At 35.8% G+C, this 20,090-nt stretch overlaps 1 protein-coding gene across 5 annotated transcripts in view; it reads left to right on the forward strand.

The window, feature by feature from the left end:
• The window catches only part of Pola1 (DNA polymerase alpha 1, catalytic subunit), a 306,054-nt gene that overhangs the window by 187,514 nt on the left and 98,450 nt on the right, over positions 1–20,090 (forward strand). For all 5 annotated transcript variants that reach the window (XR_015000445.2, XM_048449783.3, XM_048449784.3 and 2 more), the window contains one exon: positions 12,475–12,591. Coding sequence is in view for 4 of the 5 variants with exons in the window: in XM_048449783.3 (XP_048305740.1) it covers positions 12,475–12,591 (117 nt within the window). In the remaining variant the exon portion in view is untranslated. The remainder of the gene's footprint in view (positions 1–12,474; positions 12,592–20,090) is intronic.

The raw sequence follows: 20,090 nt of genomic DNA on the forward strand, positions 1-20,090 counted from the left end.
TAAATCCCTCCTTTAAAATACTTTTATTTGGGTAAGAGTGCATTTCATATTTTAGGGTCTGTGTTATATTTAGAGTTTATTTTTGTTGCTTTCTTTAAATTGTACTAAACTACACAGTTGGTATAAAAATTGGTCAATTCTTTTGGTAGAATTAAATCTTATTTGAGGCTTTGCTAATTCAAATGCTGCCTGGAGAACTTGAGAGAGTTTAGAATAGCCACACAAGCAGTATGCAGAGAGGAGAAAGTAAATATTGAAGGGAAAAGAACTTGAGAGAGACTATTCCTAAGTACAATTGTGTTAATAAAGTGTATTATTCAGAAAATCATCTTAAATAGCAGAGAGAAAATGAGAGTAAGGCAGAGCAGTCATTCTCACCTTATCTGCATATTAGCATAACTTGGGGGCTTTTAAAACCTCAATACCCATTCTGAATGACACTGGTGATTCTCAAAGTGAGGTCTCCAAATCAGCAGCAGCAGTAGCACCTGGAAACCTGTTAAAGATGCTGAGTCTCAGACTCCACCCCAGCCCTCAATCAAAATCCCCAGATATGATGCTTAGCCACCTGTGTTAATGCACCTTTGGGGATTCCAGTGTGCAGCCAGAGTTTCAAATTGAAGAACAAGAATTTGGAGACAGCATTTCAGGCAGGTTTCCTTTTAAATGCAAGCTACAATCCTTTAGGGGTCATGGGGACTGAACTGAAGAACTTCAATCCACCTGCTAGGTAGTTCTCATTTCTAATATGGGAATTTGAGTAATTTATTATTGTTATAGGAGGCTAGATGTTACCATTCCTTTTAGATAAGTCCTAAAGAAATCGATGCAAGAAGCATCCTAACAAGTTGGCTAAAAGGAAAAGAAAAAAAACCACTGGAGTAGAGACCATTATAGGCTGGGGAAAGAGTAGGTATACTAGATAATTATTACAAGTGAAGGCATTCTGAACAGATTATAATGTATTTTGTTTGTGTCTATGGTTTTCTTAAAGGACTTAATTGTTACAGGGGTTTAAGGCCATTTATCACCTATCAATTTTATTTCATCAAAAATTAAAAAGGCTTGTTTTCCCTTCTGTCATTTAACATTGAAGGCTACATTTTCTCTTAACATTTAGGTTTTTGGTGTAGGGTGTGTTTTACAAAGATACTATTAATTTGGAACCAGTCAAGAAAATAAAATACATATTTTTAAAATATGAACAGTTGGTTCCTGGCTGGGAAGGATATAATGTGTGCCATACTTTTGATTTCTGCTCCTCAAAAAAAAAAAAAAAAGTCACAGCACCTCTAATTTCCAAGGTATATCCTAAAGAATGCTACATTGTGATTTCTTCAAACTAAATCTTACGTGTGTGCAGCCCTGAAAAAATAAGAACAGACCCATTATAGTATCTGGTTCATTTGATTTTTCAAAAGTTAGGGGAAATATGCAGATCTTTTCAGAGACTCTCATCTGGCACCTCCTCATTAGGAGGCAGCAGATGAAGGAAAGCTGAGCTGTGTTCAGAATGCATCTGCAGCTGCTTATCTCTAGAGAACTCGGCAGTGGAACTTGTACAAACCCTTGCTGTGTGTATTTTTTTTTATTTCTTGTCCCTGAATACTACATTTTGCTCAAAAAAAATCAGTTTTGATAATTTCCGAGGGGAGGCATTATTGTAGAATGTGTGCCTCTTAGGAAAATAGAAACCTGCTTCTTTACTACAAAAATCAAAGCTGCCTCTCACATCTATCTTTAGAACATTCTAATATAACTTTTACAGTCACATGTATTGGTGAAAATATGATAATGTTATATGTAAAGCTGCTTATCTATTGAAAGTGCTATTTTGATTTTTGCATTAATTCCTGAGTAGCTGTTTTATATTTTAGATTGTTTTGTGACTTGGGATCTCTTAGTATAGAGTGGTTTTCAGACCATTGGTGGTTATATTGCTGAACATCTTCCTTAAAAAGCAAACACACACATTTCAATAGCTTTTTTTGGACAGCACCACATTTAATAATTTATAAGAAAAAATTTATTTTCTTTATTATTAACATCATTTTCTCATCGTATGTTCTGGCATTTAAATTATGAAACTTATCTCAGCATGTAGACTTACCTTGTGTTGTCAAGAGGACAGAAGTGGTTTTTCTGCAAAGCTAAATAGTTTTTACTTTATTGTCTGCTACGAAACAGCTGCTGAAACCAGGAAAATGCCATCTCATCATTGGGCCTGGGGTGTCCAAAAGAGGCAGGGAAACAAATGACTGTAGCTCCCTGTCTGCCCTGGCACTCTCCTCCTTTCTCTCGTTTTCATTGCCGTGAAGAGCAGGAGAACAATATTCTGCAATTAAGGATTCCATTAAGTTGAAGAAAAGAGCAAATGGGGGATGTTTGTTCTCCAAGCTGAAAAAATTTGTCTGGGGTTGGGGGGGGATAGTGGTAGTGGTATAGAGAGAGGTGGGTGGAGAGACGAAGTCAGGGCTGTTTGTTGAATATACTGTTAAGGACTGTTACCATCCTAATTAATCAAGTTAGAAATTACAGCTGTAGTCGGTTTCCCCCCAATTCTTGTTATCAATTTTCTTCTCTTTTGAGACAAAGCAAATATAAATTTTGTGTTCATTTGTCATTCGTTCTTTGACTTCAGCATCTCTGAAAATAACAATGTAGCACAAAAGCCCAGTATTTACCTAGTTGTAATGTGGGTTGCCATGGTGTTTTGCAAATTATTGCAATTATGTTCACCATGCGAGTCGCCCTTGGTAACTGGCGAAAAAACTGATAATCCTGTTTTGAACAAAAGGTCAAATTGCTGAATAGAAAGTCTTGATTAACTAAAAGATGTACAAAGTGGAATTATTTCCTACCATTCAGAAATAGTTCTTGATCGGGTTTGGGGGAGGGGGTGAGTAAGTACATCTGATTACTGAAGTACAAAGCATTGAAAGGATGTTGTCTTGAGCCTTTCATGTAGTCTTAATGGTGGCTTTTTTGTCAAATTTACCCATTTGCGGCATTGAAAGAGGCAGCTGCATTTAAGCTGGAGAGACGGTGCTTTTTCAAGAGTTCAGTGCATGGAAAGTTCTCAGCAGTATCTGCAGTTTACTAGTAGCCTCTGGTCTATTAAAACTGATGTGCCGCATTTGAGCCCATTGCTCTCAGTACTTGTGAACCCCTCTGGCTGATGATCTAATAAAGTGCTCTTACTGGACAATCTCTGATCAGCTACTTAAAAAAGGAGGCTGGGGGAGGGGGTGGGCAGGAGAAACCGCACAGGCAGTCAGTCCTGGTACTGGCCGGAAGAAGAGAAGAAAGTGGCTAAACCGAAAGGGTTGTCAGCATGATGATCTGTACTGAGGTATTTGCCATGCCTTTTGAGTTTCTGTGTCCCAAATCTCTTGAGCGGTGATCACATTTCTCCCCTCTTCAGAAGAAATCTTTATTTTAAGTAAGGTTGGATGAGGGATTAGGAATGTCTTTTTGAAATAATAGAATCCACATTAATATGTGTTTCTTAAATTGTGGCTATTCAGAAAGTATATAATCCTATGTTTCTGTAAAATCCGAAAAGTTTCCCATGCTACAGCCAAAGGTCAGACGGATTTCATCTCTTTTGAATGTTACAGAGCATCTGTGCAGAGTGAATTTGGAGGGAGGGATTCTTTTTTTTTTTAATGACCACCTGAAAAATCAGTTCTCAAAACTTTTGAAAGTGTGTGAAAGTAGCATGAAAGCAAAGCAAACCTTAACAAGTTTGTGGGTTTACATTCTGCATCACCTAGCAACCCTCTGGCTCAGCCAGATCTCTTGTCTCTCCTTAGTTCTGTTTACAGACTATTCAAACGGCCCTTCGAGACCATGAAAGATATTCAGTTTCTTAGAACCATTCTCAAGGAGAAAATAATTAAAGTTAAATGAACAAACATTGCCTGGTGATGGTGTGAACTCCATTCTGATTTTTATGAGACAACTGTATAGATGATTCAGATTTAACATTGTTATTTGGTACCCAAAGACACCTTGCATTTAACTATGCTAGCAAATACATATCTACAAACTAACAGAAACAAACAAACAAACAAAAATCAAAGTTACTTTTAGCTGGACATAAGCAAAATTTTTTTTTTTTTTTTTTTTGTGGAGAGGGACTGTTTGTGCCTACCCTTCTGATTGAATTCTTTCATTTGATTATTGCCCAGGGACATCTGGGTTGATCTGAGTTCACACTGGATCCAAGCAGGGAAGAGCATGTGGAGAACAGGATACCTCTCTTAAAACTGATTACCTACCTAGAGAGATCAATCATAAAGAAATGTATTCAGATCATACTACATAAGAGATTATTCATTTTAGTGAGTGGCTTAATTTAATGAATGAGTCTAATGCTCCCCAAACATGTCCTGTCATTTTCTATTTAAGAACTGTTTGTGTGATTAAATTCACTCATTTTGAAACTTTACTATTAGTAGGGGAAAAAAAACTTCCTGTGCTCCCCCCATGAGCATATTCTCTGCAAATTCACCTTGGTAACAACCAAACGTGATGCATAGAATATTTTTCAGGTATTGTAGTGAAAGCCCTTGTGAAAAATTTTTCCATTATTAATAACAATTTTCAGATTTTTAAATTAATATTTTTGTAGAAAGAAATACAGAAGAGAGATTGTAAAGATAACTAGCGCTGTCATTTTTGTGGTAGTTCCTTTCAGCCTTTTTTTTCCTTTCCCCTGTGTACATGTTGATGAAACTGAGCTTTGAGCTTGCTTTTACAATTTGCTATTTTGAATACAAAGGTAAGGTAGTGGATTTTTTGTTTGTTTTGTTTTTGTTTTTTAGAGTGATGACTTGAAACGATGATAGAAATAATAAGCAATTTCTCTTTAGTGGTTTCATCACTCAAATATTAATGTAAGCACTAGAGTAGCCATTTTACCATCTCATTCCATTTGAATCTTTACTCCTTTTTCATGTTGAAATAACTATATATGTTCCTTAACTTGGTATGTCCATTTATAGCTGTTAGGGAGGAAGACATCATCACAGTTGGAATATTACATCCCCAAGTCACTTGCAGCTTCACATGGCCGGGAGAGAGTCTTTTATGAAAAGATTTGTGATACAATAGAGATGAATGGATTGTTGAGAGACAAATGCTTCCAGTTTTTCATGTAAAGTGAAAGCAGGGTAGCTATGAAATCTTTTATTCTTATTATTTGTATTTTGTTAGATCTCTAACATCTACAGTACATGGCTAGGTTGCATGAGCTCTATGTGCTTTGTTGACAGTTGACAGACAAAGCAAAATTATTCCAGAAGCAAGGTACTATATATTTAGTTGTGACCCATTATAACCTAAGAATGTAGCTCGCTTTTGAGTCGGATGAATAGGGAGAGTATTTTATAGAATAGGCTTGAATATACTGAGTGATTTTTTTTTAGCTACCTGTACAGAGAGATACATGTCCTTCACCGAACTTTTTCCCTCCAAAATATAATTTTCCATATAAAGTCATTTAAAGTGTATTTTCCCCACTTGCTAGCCTGGCAGCAGTTTTAACTGTTCTAGTATTGTCCTATAGTGGTAAAATACAATTGCTGGTAATTGTTGGCTTCTGTGCTCACAGTGTAGCAGGAGAAGATAGCTTACACGGGACTTTTTAACCTACCTCAGGTACATCTTCTGATGTTCAAACTCTGATTGCAAATTAAAATAGCAAGACTATGGCATTGAATTTGATGTGAGGCAAAGTAGACCAGGTTGCTAATTTATCATGTAAGATACAATTGCTGAGGTTGAATTTTTTTTTCCCTTGTGCTATTCTGTGTGTTTAAATGAGGACGGCAGTTTGCATGTAACCTATCATAACAGTTTGGGAGTGCTCCATTATCCTTTCAGCAAACTGATGACAGTCTGGTCCTTGCACAAATGATAAGATCAATAAGTTTCTAACAACTTGGATGAAATGACATGACTGTTCATTTAAAGAGATGTCTCACTTAAAAATCTATTTTAATAATATTTAAAATTCTTACATTGACTGACATGACTCTTTCCCACTTCTGTTTGATAATTCTGTTTAAAATATTTTTATATTAAATTTGGCAAGTAGTTTATATACTTATATTTTCCTGATTTGCCCTTTGATCTTCTAGTCTGGCACCTCTCTGAGATTTAATAATCATTCTTTGACATGCCAGAATGCTGCAGTGTAGAATATTTAACTTTGAAAGCAAATTTATGCTACTGTTAAAACTTTACCTGGAGATCTTAGGAAATTTTTCTCCCAGTTTTGGGTGTAAATATGAATCATAAAACTATTTTTAATATATATTAACTTATATATTTATAATATTTAATAGATGTAGTTCTGGACATTCCAAATTACAGCATTCTTCAAAGGCAGCTGTGACCCATACTGTGCACTGCCTCTAAGAAGACCTACCCTGTTTTTAAAAAAGGAAAAAGCACTGGGCATAATTCTGTGACAAAACAAAAAAATGGTTGTCTGCAAGGGAACCCCAGATATTTACAAATGCCTTTGGATAAAAAGAAAATCTGATATTCTCTGAGAATGTGTACTTAGGAATAAGGTTGATAGATGAGTGTTAACAAACTAATAATGATATGATAGATTATGAAAGAGCATGCAGGATGCAAACCTTGCCCTGTGACCAAGTCTTTATACTCCTGGAGAGCTGTTTGAATTTAGACTAAATTATACATCATGGCAGAACTGAGTCATGAAAATCACACAAAGACCATATATTCTTTCTTTGTCCTTTATTCTGCCATCCATAACTATATTAAGTATAGCTTTATTAGGAAGAATAAAGAAATTCTCACTTATATTGATCATATTGTTGCTTTTATTTTCCACACAAATGAGAAGCAGTTCCACTTTTATTCTTCATTATTTATCTATTGTTATCGTTTTACATCCCCCCCTCCCTTCTTTCTTCTCTCCCTGGTAGTCTCTCTGTGACTCACCTGGGACTCACTTTGTAGACCAAGTTAGTCTCAAACTCAGAAAGATCCACCTGCCTCTGCCTCTGCCTCCTGAATACTGAAATTAAACGTGTCACCACACCCAGTCTTAGTTTCCACTTGTTAATGACACTCTCTGGACAATGACCAGACTTTTTTCGTGACTACATGGTGCTCTTAAAAAGTGTGTGTGTGTGTGTGTGTGTGTGTGTGTGTGTGTGTGTGTGTGTGTATGATACTTCTATATATTGTCAGTTATAACTTAGCAGTAATCCTCAATGCATTTACTGAACATTTTTTAAGGTTATTTTACGGTTTTTGTTGTTGTTTTGTTTTGCTTTTATCCTTTAAACAATTGTGATAAGCATTGTTTCTGTTGTATAGATGAAGAAATGGAGGTTCAGAGAGAGTTTTGGTGACTTACACAAATTTACCTACTAACATGTGAGGGTACAATGCTTAAAAGAGAGTCCATGCCCTAGAGACTAGCAAGAAAACTACTAGGGTACCAACCACTTTAGGGACCAACCAGTTAGGAAGGTAAAATAAGGTGCTTAAGGGACAATGTGAACCAGTGTATGTTTTTTGTCCAGTGAGATAATGGGAGAAGTCCCAGTAGGTTGGGAAGTTTTTGTAGAAGAATGGACTTTTCATTAAAGCAATGGGTATTTTAGGAAGGGATTATGTGACCATACAGTGTCAAGGTTAAGATAGAGGATAGTATCAGAAGCAATCCAATGGAATAAGAATTATTTGCTAAGAATGAATGCAGGTATCAGGATGAGGCTGTAAAGATTTGAAAGGAGACCGATGAGTGTGTTACTTGTCTTTGGAGAGATGATATGGGATGGAGAGCCCTGGGGAACTACATTTGACCCCTTTTTATAGTGGGTGTGGGAGAGAATGGGGTCAGGATAGCCAAGCAGAGGCTACTGCAGCAGAGCAGCTTAAGATCAACATTTTAGTAACATTAATGGTAACTGGACTGTAAATGAAAAAGATCAGTGGGATAAAATTGGTAATTGTCTGGTAATAGAAGAGGAGGGTAAGAGCTGCTTTGAATTTTTTCCTATGAATTTTAGATCCAGGCCTTGTTGCTTTCTCTATGTTTTCATTGTATTGCTTCTGTTTATTTGAAGAATTTTTTTTTAAGGCCCCTGTGTACCGCATCTCTAGATCTAGGTGGGATCTGCATCAGTGAATCCTAAAACTGTAAATATACACAAGTGAGTAACAGTTTGTGTTTTAGGTCCAACTATCAAGAATACCGCAGTTACAGGTGGAAAGTGATCCCTTTTAGCTTGTGCAGACAGAAGTCATTTTAGTTGAGATCTCAGAGATATAATTTAGCAATCAAAACTGATCAGTATTTGACACAATTTGGTACACAATGATTTTAAAGAATAGTATTGCTGAAATTAAACAACAAGAGATAGAGCTTTGTGTGTTTAGACAAATGTTTGTTTTCCTATTGGACAGGTTGACTTTACTTCTTTCATTTATAAACATGATTAAGCCAGACAACTGAAAATGTGATGTCCTTATTCCTATTGGTTGTGACAATTTGCATGTAACATGACACAGTAGTGAGATGGTATGTTTGGATGGCAGACTTCTTACAGCGGTTTTAAAGTGTTTCCTTGAAAAACCCTTTTCTTAGATTGGACTTCCCCAGAAATTATTCAAAACAGATTTATTCTCTATTGTCTTGTCAACAGATTCTTGAGCTGTACATATTATCCCAAGGGGGAAAATGAAAAGTTTTAGTTTTGTCATTGTAAATGATAATTTAAGGTCACACAATATTACTAGTAGTTTCATTTGCTTTGTTTCTGTTGCCCTTTACAAACGAAATTCACTATGATGATCTTGTAGTGGACAGTTTGCCCCAACTTGTAATTTTTTTCAAAGTCCTGGAATACTTTTAACAATATAAATATTTATTGAAGTAAAACTTGCCATTCTTACTTAATATTTCTTGAGGTAATAAAGTATTAGTTGAAATGTACTAGACAGTACTGAATTGAAGCAAAGCATGTATTGAAAATGGCCTGTTTCCCCCATAAAAGAGTTTCATTTAAAATATATCATGTCCAAAAGCTTAATTTTCAAAATAAAACATGAGGTAAAAAGAGTTACAGGTTTCTACTATTTTCTTCACACGGTTATCAGCATACTTAATTTCCATGCATAAGAATTTGTGTTGTCATTTGTAAAGAGAGGTTAACAGATAGTAAGTACAAATAAACCCAAACAAGCACCGAATAGAAAGGTGACAAAGAAAGAAAGACCTCTTTAATGTTAATTATAATTAGTAGGAAGTGTAGACAAATTTATTATCTGTTTTCTATATGATTTGAAAGGACATTTAAGTAGTGATTCTGTCAGAGATAAAGTTAGGTCTTTGCTTTTTAAAATAGGTGAAATAACAACTTAACATCTTGTTGGTTGTCAGGTTACTTGGTTGGTGCAGGAGAATTGTCTGTATTCTGTCAATCATATTTTAAAGAAATGCTGATTGTCAGGCAGGAAGTATAGGCGGGAAAACCAGACAGGAAGTAGGGGTGGAGCAAAGAGAACGGGAGTATTCTGGGAAGCAGGAAGCTTCCTCCACCATTCCTGCCCAGACCACAGAGAAGCAAGATGTAACCTGCCCCCCTGGAAAAGTTATTGAGCCACATGGCTAACACAGACAAGAATTATGGGTTACCGTAAGATGTAAGAATTAGTTAATAAGAAGACTGAGCTAATGGGCCAATCAGTTTATGACCTAATGTAGACTCTGTGATTTTCTTTGGGGCTTGCTGGCTGTAGGGTACCGGGTGGGACATAAACCTCAACAAGCCGGCCCTCATGTTACACTTGGTGAATTTTGAAACAATAATGCAATCAATTTTTGAAAATGTCTGAAAGGGACATTTTTTTTTTGAACATTATATTTTAAAGTTATTAAAAAATAACTTTTTTAATATTATAAAGCTTTTTGAACATTATATTTTAAAGTTATTAAAAAATAAATTCCTAGACTTGGTATCATGCCTATAATCCTAGCACTCAGGGGACAGAAGAAGCAGGAAGACTGAGTTAAAGGCCAGCCTGGACTATGTAGCCAGAACTGGTCTCAAAATATTTTTGTTGTTATGAACAATAATAATTTAATAACCAAGTTGTGGTCAGTACTTAATGATCTCTTGCCTCAAAATAGGATATTCAGCTAGATGTGAGGACACTTACTTAGATCTCAGCTATTTTAAAGACTAAGGCAGAAAGAATATGCGTTTGATGTCAGCTTGGACCACGTAGAACAAACCTAACAACAACAACCTAAAAATTGAAACTATGGTAGTTGTTACCATATTTACCAAATCAAAAATATTTTTTAATTTTGTTAAAAGTTAGTGAATTACCGCTTTGGTTGGCAAGACTGTGAGCTAACTAAAGAGCTTCAGGTCTCAAATATATCCCTTGTCTATACAGAACTGTTACTCTGTTCAGAGCATGCTTTCCTATTTAGACTATTGTTTCCTGAAACTCTGTGCTTGGTATCCCTTTGCCTGTTTACCATAATATTTAATAAAACTTTAGGCAAATATTAGAAGTTTCATAAGAATTTGTTTGATGTTCTCCATCTGAAAAGTTCAGATTACAATTTAAAATCGTTAGCTTTGATTCACTGAAAGGTTGGGTTTGATTCATTTGAAAGGTTGGGTTTTTTTCCCAAAGGATAGAAAATTGAATTTGAGGGAGGCAGTGAATATATTCAAAACAGTGCACAACTCCCAAAGATCTAATAATAAATTAATTTAGCTTACTGAATGAAGGTAGGAGTGAAATTTCCTTTGAGCATATTATGACTAGATAAATTTTCTATTCTTTAAAGATAGCATTTTTTTAGTAAGTTGTGCAAATGCACTTTGTTTTGTTTGAAAGCCATAAATGGAGCTGTAGGAATCAATTCTTGGTCATTTATTTTGAGTTTGTGTGTAGCTACTTTCAAGAAGGGTGTATTCTGGGGAATAAGGGCTAGCACGGCAGTGAGTGAGGGCATCCCTCAGATTTGGATGATACCACGTGGAAATGCCATGATATGAAGGTTAAAGTGTACTAACTTAAGCAACATTCATGTGTATGTGTATACTGATTTCATCAAGGAGGTAAGACAAGCTGCTGAAACTAGCAAAAAGGAATGGAGTTATACAGGTTACTGGTCCTTTCTTAGTTCAACCCTAGAGTGACTCTAGCCTCTATTCTTTGTCATGTGTGGATCTTTCTGCCAAAGTTGTCTTTCCTTTCTTTTCCACTAACCAAAACTTCTGATCATTCTTCAAGTTGAGAAATTACCATGTCTCTGAATACCCCTATGCAGAGCCTTATAGGAAGGGACACTATGAGATAAGGGGACATGTCATACCACAGCACCTCACCTTGCTTGGCCCAGCTTTACTGTGCCTCTGTAGTAATACAGTAGCACCAAAGCCCACAAGCCTTAGGGCTCAGTATGAACTTCTGAGATTTGCTCAACTCTGTATGTGATAGCTTGTCTTTCTATTGAACAGATAACATTTTATACGAAGTGTAGTGCTAATTCAAAATGATAGACGTATTGTATCACTGTGAGAATGTTAAAAAAAAACAGGGAGAGTAACTGAAGAAGAAAAGGAGTGACAAATCTATAGGACAGAGAAATAGGCAATGGCTACTTCAGATCTCTGAAAAATAGTAGTTAAAGTTGTACATTCATGTAGAAGAATCTGTTTTAATTTAAAATCACATAACCACTAGCTTTATTAGGCATTTTTTTAATGGCAAGAGAACTTGTAAGTACTTTAAGTGTGTTATAACACTATAGCAGGTCCTAGAAGGTATGTAATGTTGTCATACCCATTTCAAACAGAAAGAAACTAGCATACTTATGTAACTAGGCTATTGGGAAGGTCGCTTATTTCTATACACTTGGTATAATGGTCTGAACTAAAACTATTTGGTTTATAGTTTATATATAATAGTAGTTTTAATTGGGAGATTTTGATGGGGGCATATATCCCTTAAGAAAAAGGAGGACATTTCATGGGAATCACTCTTGTTTTTTTAAGATTTAATTTTTTTATGTGTGGGAATATAATTTGCCTGTATGTATGTAAATATATCTTGTATGTGTGTAATGCCCACAGAGGCCAAAAGTGGGTGTTAGATCCCTGAAACTGGAGTTTACAGATGGTCATGAGCTCCCATGTGGGTACTGGAATCAAAACTGTGGTCTCTGGAAGAAGCCAGTGTGCCTCACCATTGAACCCTCTCTCCAAACCCATGTTTTTCCTAATTTTTTTTTTTAAGTTTGGGACATACATTTAATTAGCATGTCCAAAGAAGTGGGTTAACTAAATTATTCTGCAATCTCTAAGAAAGGTTGGAATAAATCCTTGATAACAGAAGGGTTTATTAGTTTCGGTGTTCAGTGGTGATTATAATGCCAAGTTTTTTCTCTTTTCTCTCTAGTGTTGGTTGATATGTGAGGAGCCAACATGTCGCAGTCGCACTCGACGTCTTCCCCTTCATTTCTCCCGAAATGGGCCTCTTTGTCCAGCCTGCATGAAAGCTGTACTTAGACCAGAGGTAACTATCTCCTAATGGCTTTCTCCCCTCTGTGACATTAAGTTTTTCAATATCTGCATAGATCATTGGTTCTTAAGCAAGACTTAGTATATTCACCTGAGGGATAGTGCATACTACCATTAGTGACTCCCAACTGTGGAGCATGAAGTATGAAAACTCCTCTCTGGTAATTAAGATGCCTTGGCACTTATGCCCCCTTTGAGTACCTTCAATCCAACAGCAGTTTCCAAACTGGTGAACAGAATGTTTGCAGGTCTTTTGAGCAGAAAGTGTCTTATGATTAATTACTATGTATTACTAAGCTACTAACCAAACTTAAACTAGCTCTATAAATCCTATAGGAACTTGTAGTGGGCTAACATGAAGTTCACTTTGAGAGAATGTGCTATATTTTCAAACTTCATATAGGCTTTTGCAAGGGGTTTTGCTGAGAAGGTGAATATAAAAGCAACATTCTATCCCTAATTTTTGATGTAAAATCTTTTCTATGAAAAAGGTGATACACAGTCTAATTTTAGGAAAGTATTTTGTTGTATTGTCTATTTTTTCTGTTCTTTTACATATCTTTGTGTAATTTTGACTGCAGTCACAATGAAGATGTGCTTTATACTTATCAAGCATTTTTCTATGTAGCTACTTCATTCATTACATGCAATTTAACCATACTCCTCACTGTTAAGGCTACTTTTCAATAGCTCTATGCTGAAAATTTATGAGTATTTTCCCACTTAAATGATTATTTTTCTTTATTTCAATTGTTTCATAAGGATCGTTTATTATCTAAGTGTCTAAGTAAATGTAGTAGTGTTTTATATTGCTACATAGCTTTCCTGATGGATATCCCAGTTTTTACTGTATACTAATACCTTGTGAATATACTGGGTATAACAGCCTTTTACACACTTGGACATTACCAATAACTTATTTTTAAATAACTGGATAAATATTAAATGTTCCTTTCCTTACTTTCTAAGACTTTGATAATTATATAGGTTTTTTGAAAATGTAGAACATGTGATAATTAGCTGTCCTGGTGAATTTTTACATCAGCCTTAAGGCTTACATCAACAGGTATAAAAACAGAACAAAGGTGTATGGATGTAGGGTGTCTCATTAATCTAGTTGTAAGTTCTATTGTGGGTCTCAACCTTCCTAATGCCATGACCCTTTAATACAGTTCCTCATGTTGTGGTGACCCCCCCCCAACCATAACATTATTTTGTTGCTACTTCATAACTGTAATTTTGCTACTGTTATGAATAGTAGTATCTGTTATGCAGAATATCTTATGCGACCCCCAAGGATTCGTGACCCACAGGTTGAGAACCTCTGTTCTAGGAGAATCATTTTGCTTCATGAGCTGATTTTGCCTTTGAGATTTAACTCATCAATTTAAGTTTAATGAAAATTGAATTGTTTGTAGAAAGTCTTTTATTCTTCAAGTCATGGTGAGAGAAGGGAAAAAATAAATACATAGCTATAGAATTATCAAGTTTCTGATAAACATTGGTGGTAATGTTGGTGTGGTTTAATATACTGTCTTAAGCTTTATTGTCCTTTTTAATGAATGAACCAAGTCATTTCAAAATGAATTCCTTTTTACTTTATATCCTATCCTTCCCCAAACTATGGCATTTTAGTTAGATATTTACCACAGGCTAAGCTACCTATCCCCAGGAGAAGCTTTCCTAGATTGGCTGCTCAGACATGACTCTGGAATTCACTGTTTCAGAGCACTCTGCCTAGTGAAACTGCCCTTAGTCTTTCCTAACAGGAGCTTTGAAGGACTCAGCTCATTTTTGTACTTCATTTGAATTGCTAGTGATGTGTTTGGAAAGTAATATTTATGAGGTTTCTGAGCTTTTCTACTAGGAATAAAAATATTAATCTTTTCAGAGACACCTGAGAAATCATTGTACAATGAGCAGCATCACTTCAGTTTCTATAGTTTTTTCAAAGTATCTGATTTACAAGAGTATACATATCTTTATATATATAGGTAGCACACCTTTAACCCCAGCCCATAGGAAACAGAGGCAGGCAGATCTTTGAGTTTGAGGCCATTCTAGTCTGTCTACTCTACCTATCTAAGCTACTGTCCTATCAAAAGCCAAGGCAGTTTCTTTATTAACCAATGAAAGTAACACATAAACAGTTAACCCTCCTCCATCAGTTGATTAATGAATAAAGAACTGCTTTGACCCTTTGGCAAGGGCAGGACATAACTAGATGGGAAAAGCCAGAGAATGATGGGAAAAAGAAGAACAGAGTCAGAGAGAAGCCATGGAGCTACTGGAGACAGACGCTGGGAACTTTAGCTGGTAAGCCACTGTCATGTGGTGATACACAGATTAATAGAAATGGGTTAAATTAAGATGTAAGAGTCAGCCAATAAGAAGCTAGAGCTAATGGGCCAAGCAGTGTTTTAAATAATATAGTTTCTGTGTGATTATTTCGGGTCTAACCTAGCCTGGCAGCCAGGAACCAATAAGCAGCCTTCTCCAATAGATTGGAATGCCAAACATGGTTAACTATATTCACATAAAACCGGAGAGGGTTTGAAAAGAAATTCTAGACACAAAAAAATAAACTTTAACCACATTTTTTCCCCATATGGGCTTTGCTTGAGGTGGCATGCCACAGTTTCTTTAAGAGAGGTCTTACTGATTCTGTGTTGGCAGCCATATGATTTCAAAATGGCAGCTTCTTGGCCGTTGGCCATGCTGTTAGCACAACTCTGACTCTTTCGGGGAAACTGAGCATTTGGATGGGGTTTGTGAGCAGAGTGCTGCAGTTTGTTTGGATATGTTGACTTGCTCAGAGGCGCAAGTGCCTCGGCCATTCTGGACTGACCGGTAAGCAGGAAGCAGGTATATACCCTAGTGATGGCACATCTTAAGTTTTTTTTTTTTTTTTTTTTGGGCAGAGGTTTATTTTGGTTTACAGTTTTTACGATTTGAGAGCCTATAGTCCACCATGAAGGGAAAGGCATGGTGGAAATAATGTAATACAGCAGGTCACATTGAATTTGTAATCAGGAAATAGGGACTGGACAAGAAGTGGTCCCAGTCATAAAATCTCAAGGCATACCTTTGTTTTAAGAAGTGCGGTGCTAGTGCTTTGGGAGCACATTCAGCTCCTTCAGCCTGTGGAGCGGATATTATCATGTTAAATGAAACAATACAAATTTAGAAAGACAAATATTTCATATTTCCCATATGGACTATGGTTTTAAGAAAATACCACAGAGAGTAAACAGGGGGCATCTGTATAATTTAATTACATTGTAAGTATGCATGAAAATATCACAATAAAATCTGTTATTTTATACATGTACTACTAGGAAGTTAGAAACCAGTTTAACATAGATTGTATAAATTTGTTACCTGTGGGCAAAAAATGTCATTTATAAATTGAACAAATCACGATCTATTCCTAGTACCAGACTAGTGGAAACTTCAGATAGGCTCAAGTTTGTCATAAAACACTAGCTGTTTAATTTGCCTGTCTCTTCCTCACCTAATGAATCTTTCACTTAGTCCTGGGTTGTAGTTGACTTGAATACGTCTAGAGTTGACTTGGAATATGCCAGTTGTCTCTTCTTAAGACTTTTGATTGTCTGAGTAATGAGCAAATAAAAACTCAGACAGTTTTGTTTCCAGGGCTTTGAACATGTCCTTTCTCTCTTCTTGGGTACATTAAAATATATTTTCTGTATCCTAAAATTTCTTTTTTCTCATGGGAATTTAAGGGTATACAAGTTACTGCTTATTTAAAATACTGTGAATCTTCTCTTCCTTAAGTGGCTTTAAATTCAGAAGTGAAGTTTTACACATATTTATATTACTAAATAATAAGATCTTTATGCTTTGTCCTGGTGACAGAACTTGAGTTTATCTAAATTACATGGTAAGTATTTTAAAGGACATGGTACTTTTCTTTTTAATATGACCAATGTACATGGATAGGGACTGAACCACCGGAAATTCTGTGTTACCTTTTTTTTCAATATTTTTTTTCTATTAAGACAAAGTTAAAATAAAATTAGCCATTTAAAGATAAACAATGCTGTGGGGACCTTGAGAGAGGGTTAAAGGGAAGGGGAGGGACAGGGAGAGGAGCAGAGAAAAATGTAGAGCTCAATAAAAAAGATAAACAATGCATTTCCATTTAGTATGTTCATGTGTTATTGCCACCATGTCTGTCTAATTCCAACCCTTTTATCACCCCAGAAGTAAATGTTATACCTATTCTACATCTCCTCTTCTCCTAACTGTAGTAAACTGCTTGTCTGCTTTCAGTCTCAGCCATTTACCTATTCTGAAGATTTCATGGAAGTGAAATCAGGGGATGTCATCCTTTGTGTCTGGCTTCTTTCACTAAACATATTGTTTATTCTTATATCATGTATGAATTTTCATTCGTTTTTGATAGCCAAATAATATTTAATCAAACACAGATGGAATGTTCATCCATTCATTTGTTGATGAACATTTTGATTTACTTTCAAATTTTTTTATTAAATAAAAAGGTCTTATATGTTGCCTGAGTTGTGACACTTACCTCACTTATTAGTCTTATTTTCAATAGAAGTATTACATGAATCTAGACTTATTCCCCTGTCCTTATTCAGCACTTATATGCTCATTCTTAGAGTTTGTATCCAAGGAGTTCAAAACAATATACAGCATTTGAAGTACTCTTGCTGGAACCAATACAGGAAGAATAAACCTGCCATTGCCACCTCTTTTAGATAAATCTGTTTGGATTGTATTAACCCTGTTAAACTTACCACTGTTAGGTTTTGTCCTGTGATGTTTTCCTGGACTCAAATGGCTTATTAGTAGTAGACCTCAGTGTATAACTCTTAACTGGTGATGTATTAACAAAGAACCACAAACCAGATGTCTTAAAGTGGGTGACATTGGGATAGGAGTATATAACTTATTGGGTAGAATGCTTGCTTAGCAAATGCAAGATCATGGGTTGGCAATTCCTAGTACCACAAAACAGAAATCTCAGAAATGTATTACCTCATCATGCTAGATGTCATGTATAAAGTATGAGTGTCATCACAGCCATCCACCTAAACTTTCCTCTTCTAGCATTTGCTAACTTTTGATGTCCCTTGGCTCTGTACATATTTTATTCTAATCTCTGCTTCTTTTGCAAAATGATCACCTTCACTTTACATGTCAATTGTCTCTTTTCTTTTCATAAGGACACCAGTCATACTGTTTAGAGGCCCCAAATTCACTAACTTGATTTTCTTCTTCCAAAACCATAGTTTAAAATAAAGATTGTTTGTGGATAATTGTGCTTAGCACTCCAGCATATGTTTTTGAGGGATATATTTTTACCTGTAACAATTAGAAATTATACTGGGATGTATTTTTGCCTCTAATACTTATGAATTGTATTGAGCTGGCTGAAGGTAATGAAAACCAAAACTAACAATGTCTTAAAAAGAACAGACATTTAATTCCCAATCTAAGACTACATATTTTAAAAACACATAACAGAAATTCAATTATGAACTATTGATGATTCTCTTGTGATTCTTCCGTCCCTTCATCATCTGTCAACAGCAACACCAAATTGTTTTCTTAGAAGTCACAGCACAGTTCAGTGAGGCTATATAGACTTGTTCAAGACATCACAGGGTATAATAGTGAAGAAATGACTGATGAGTCAAAAGAGTATACCCCCTTTGAGGCTGGAGAGATGCTCAGTGGTTAAGAGCTTACTACTCTTCCAGAGACCCTAGTTCAGTTCTTAGCCCCAATATGAGACAGCTCAGTACTGCCCGTAACTATAGCTCCAAGAGATCTGACATATTCTTCTGATCTCTGATTTTACCTGAAACAAACATACATTCATACATACGTACATACATTCATATACATACATACATACATACATCTTTTTAAAAATATGTTTCCTATCCAAGTTATTTGTTTAAGCAACCTTGTTGAAGTCCTGTACAACATACCCATTTATATATCATGAGCCAAAAATTAGCCACAGAGATTAATAGCTTTTTGTTACTAAAGAGGAAAAGAAGACTGGGTATTAGAGATCAACCAGCACTGTGTTTAATAAAAACCTTCTAACAAATGTAAAATCTTTGCTTTGCAAAAATCTCTCATCCCATTGTGGATAATATGGATCTTAGTTTTACTTTTGATAAAGTGTTTTGCCTTCAAGAGTTCTGATGTTGTGAATAGTTTCCTTTCTTTTATCTTTTCTAAAATATTGATTAGCATGTTGAAGTAGAGAGACACCTTCTTCCTGGTAGACACTGCACCATTTTCATCAGCATCCTTTGTGTAGAAATTTTCTACCAGTTGCTAATTATATTTGCTTCTAGCTTGTAATTGTCCTCAAGGATTATGCCCAAAGGTTTCTTCCAAGGCAAATTCACATCCTTTTGATGAGATGCTGATGCTGTCATGGTTTTATAATTATGTTGGCCCTTAGACAGAGAAATTATGGAATCTGCCCCCTTTGACTGGTCATTTCAGCAGCATTTTAAAAAGAATGAGTCTTTTTCTTCATTTTATTCTATAATCAAGTTGCTCAAGAGGATGAATCACACACACACACACACACACACACACACACACACACACACACAGAGCTTTCCTAAATTGTGACTATATAATGATCCTGGTTACAAGGTATCTAAATATCAATTCTACATTTTGCATTAATGTGGTGTACTTTGCTGATAATTGTTAACTAGTTAGAAATACCAAAGTAGACATCCACAAAAAGAAAAAAAACATATGGAAACTTATATAAGGAACTGTGATCACTCATACTGGAAAGAAATGGAAGCTCACCCTTTCAACAAAGTAGAAGATCCAGACCCTGCTTCTAATAGGCCTGTATTCTAATGTGGGAGGTAGGGAGATCCAAATTACCCAGATACCCATGATCAAAGGGAAAAGGAGACAGCAACAGCTTTGTGATATTAGAACTTACAATCAATAAAGTGGAAAAGATAATGTAGTGGTGACTAGAGCATTGCTTCTCAACTGGGGCACGTTCCCCTCTTGACCCCAGTGCATTTTGAGTGGTCATACTCGGGGTGGGTATGACTGCTTTAAGCATCTATAAAAGGTATAGAGGTAAAAGGATGCTGCTAAACCCCCTCTGTTGCTTAGGGCAGCACCCAGTGCTAAGAATGGTTGCACAGTTTGGCGAATCAATAATGCCAAGGTGGAGAATCTTTAAAAACATTAGTGTTAAGTATGTCAAACCCAGAAATGACTAATGGTACAATTTGAAGGCAGAATTTTAAAATTTTATTATTTTATGGATATAGATGTTTTGCCTATATGTCTGTCAGTGTACCATGTACATACATACCTGGCATCCCTGGAGGCCAGAAGAGGGCATCAGATCCTCTGGAACTGAGTTATAGACAGTTGTAACCTACCTTCTGAGTGCTAGGAGTTAAACCTTTGTCCTCTAGAAGAGCATCCAGTTCTCTT

The sequence above is a fragment of the Myodes glareolus genome, chromosome X (assembly GCF_982192425.1).
Source record: "Myodes glareolus chromosome X, mMyoGla1.1, whole genome shotgun sequence".
NCBI lineage: Eukaryota > Metazoa > Chordata > Mammalia > Rodentia > Cricetidae > Myodes > Myodes glareolus.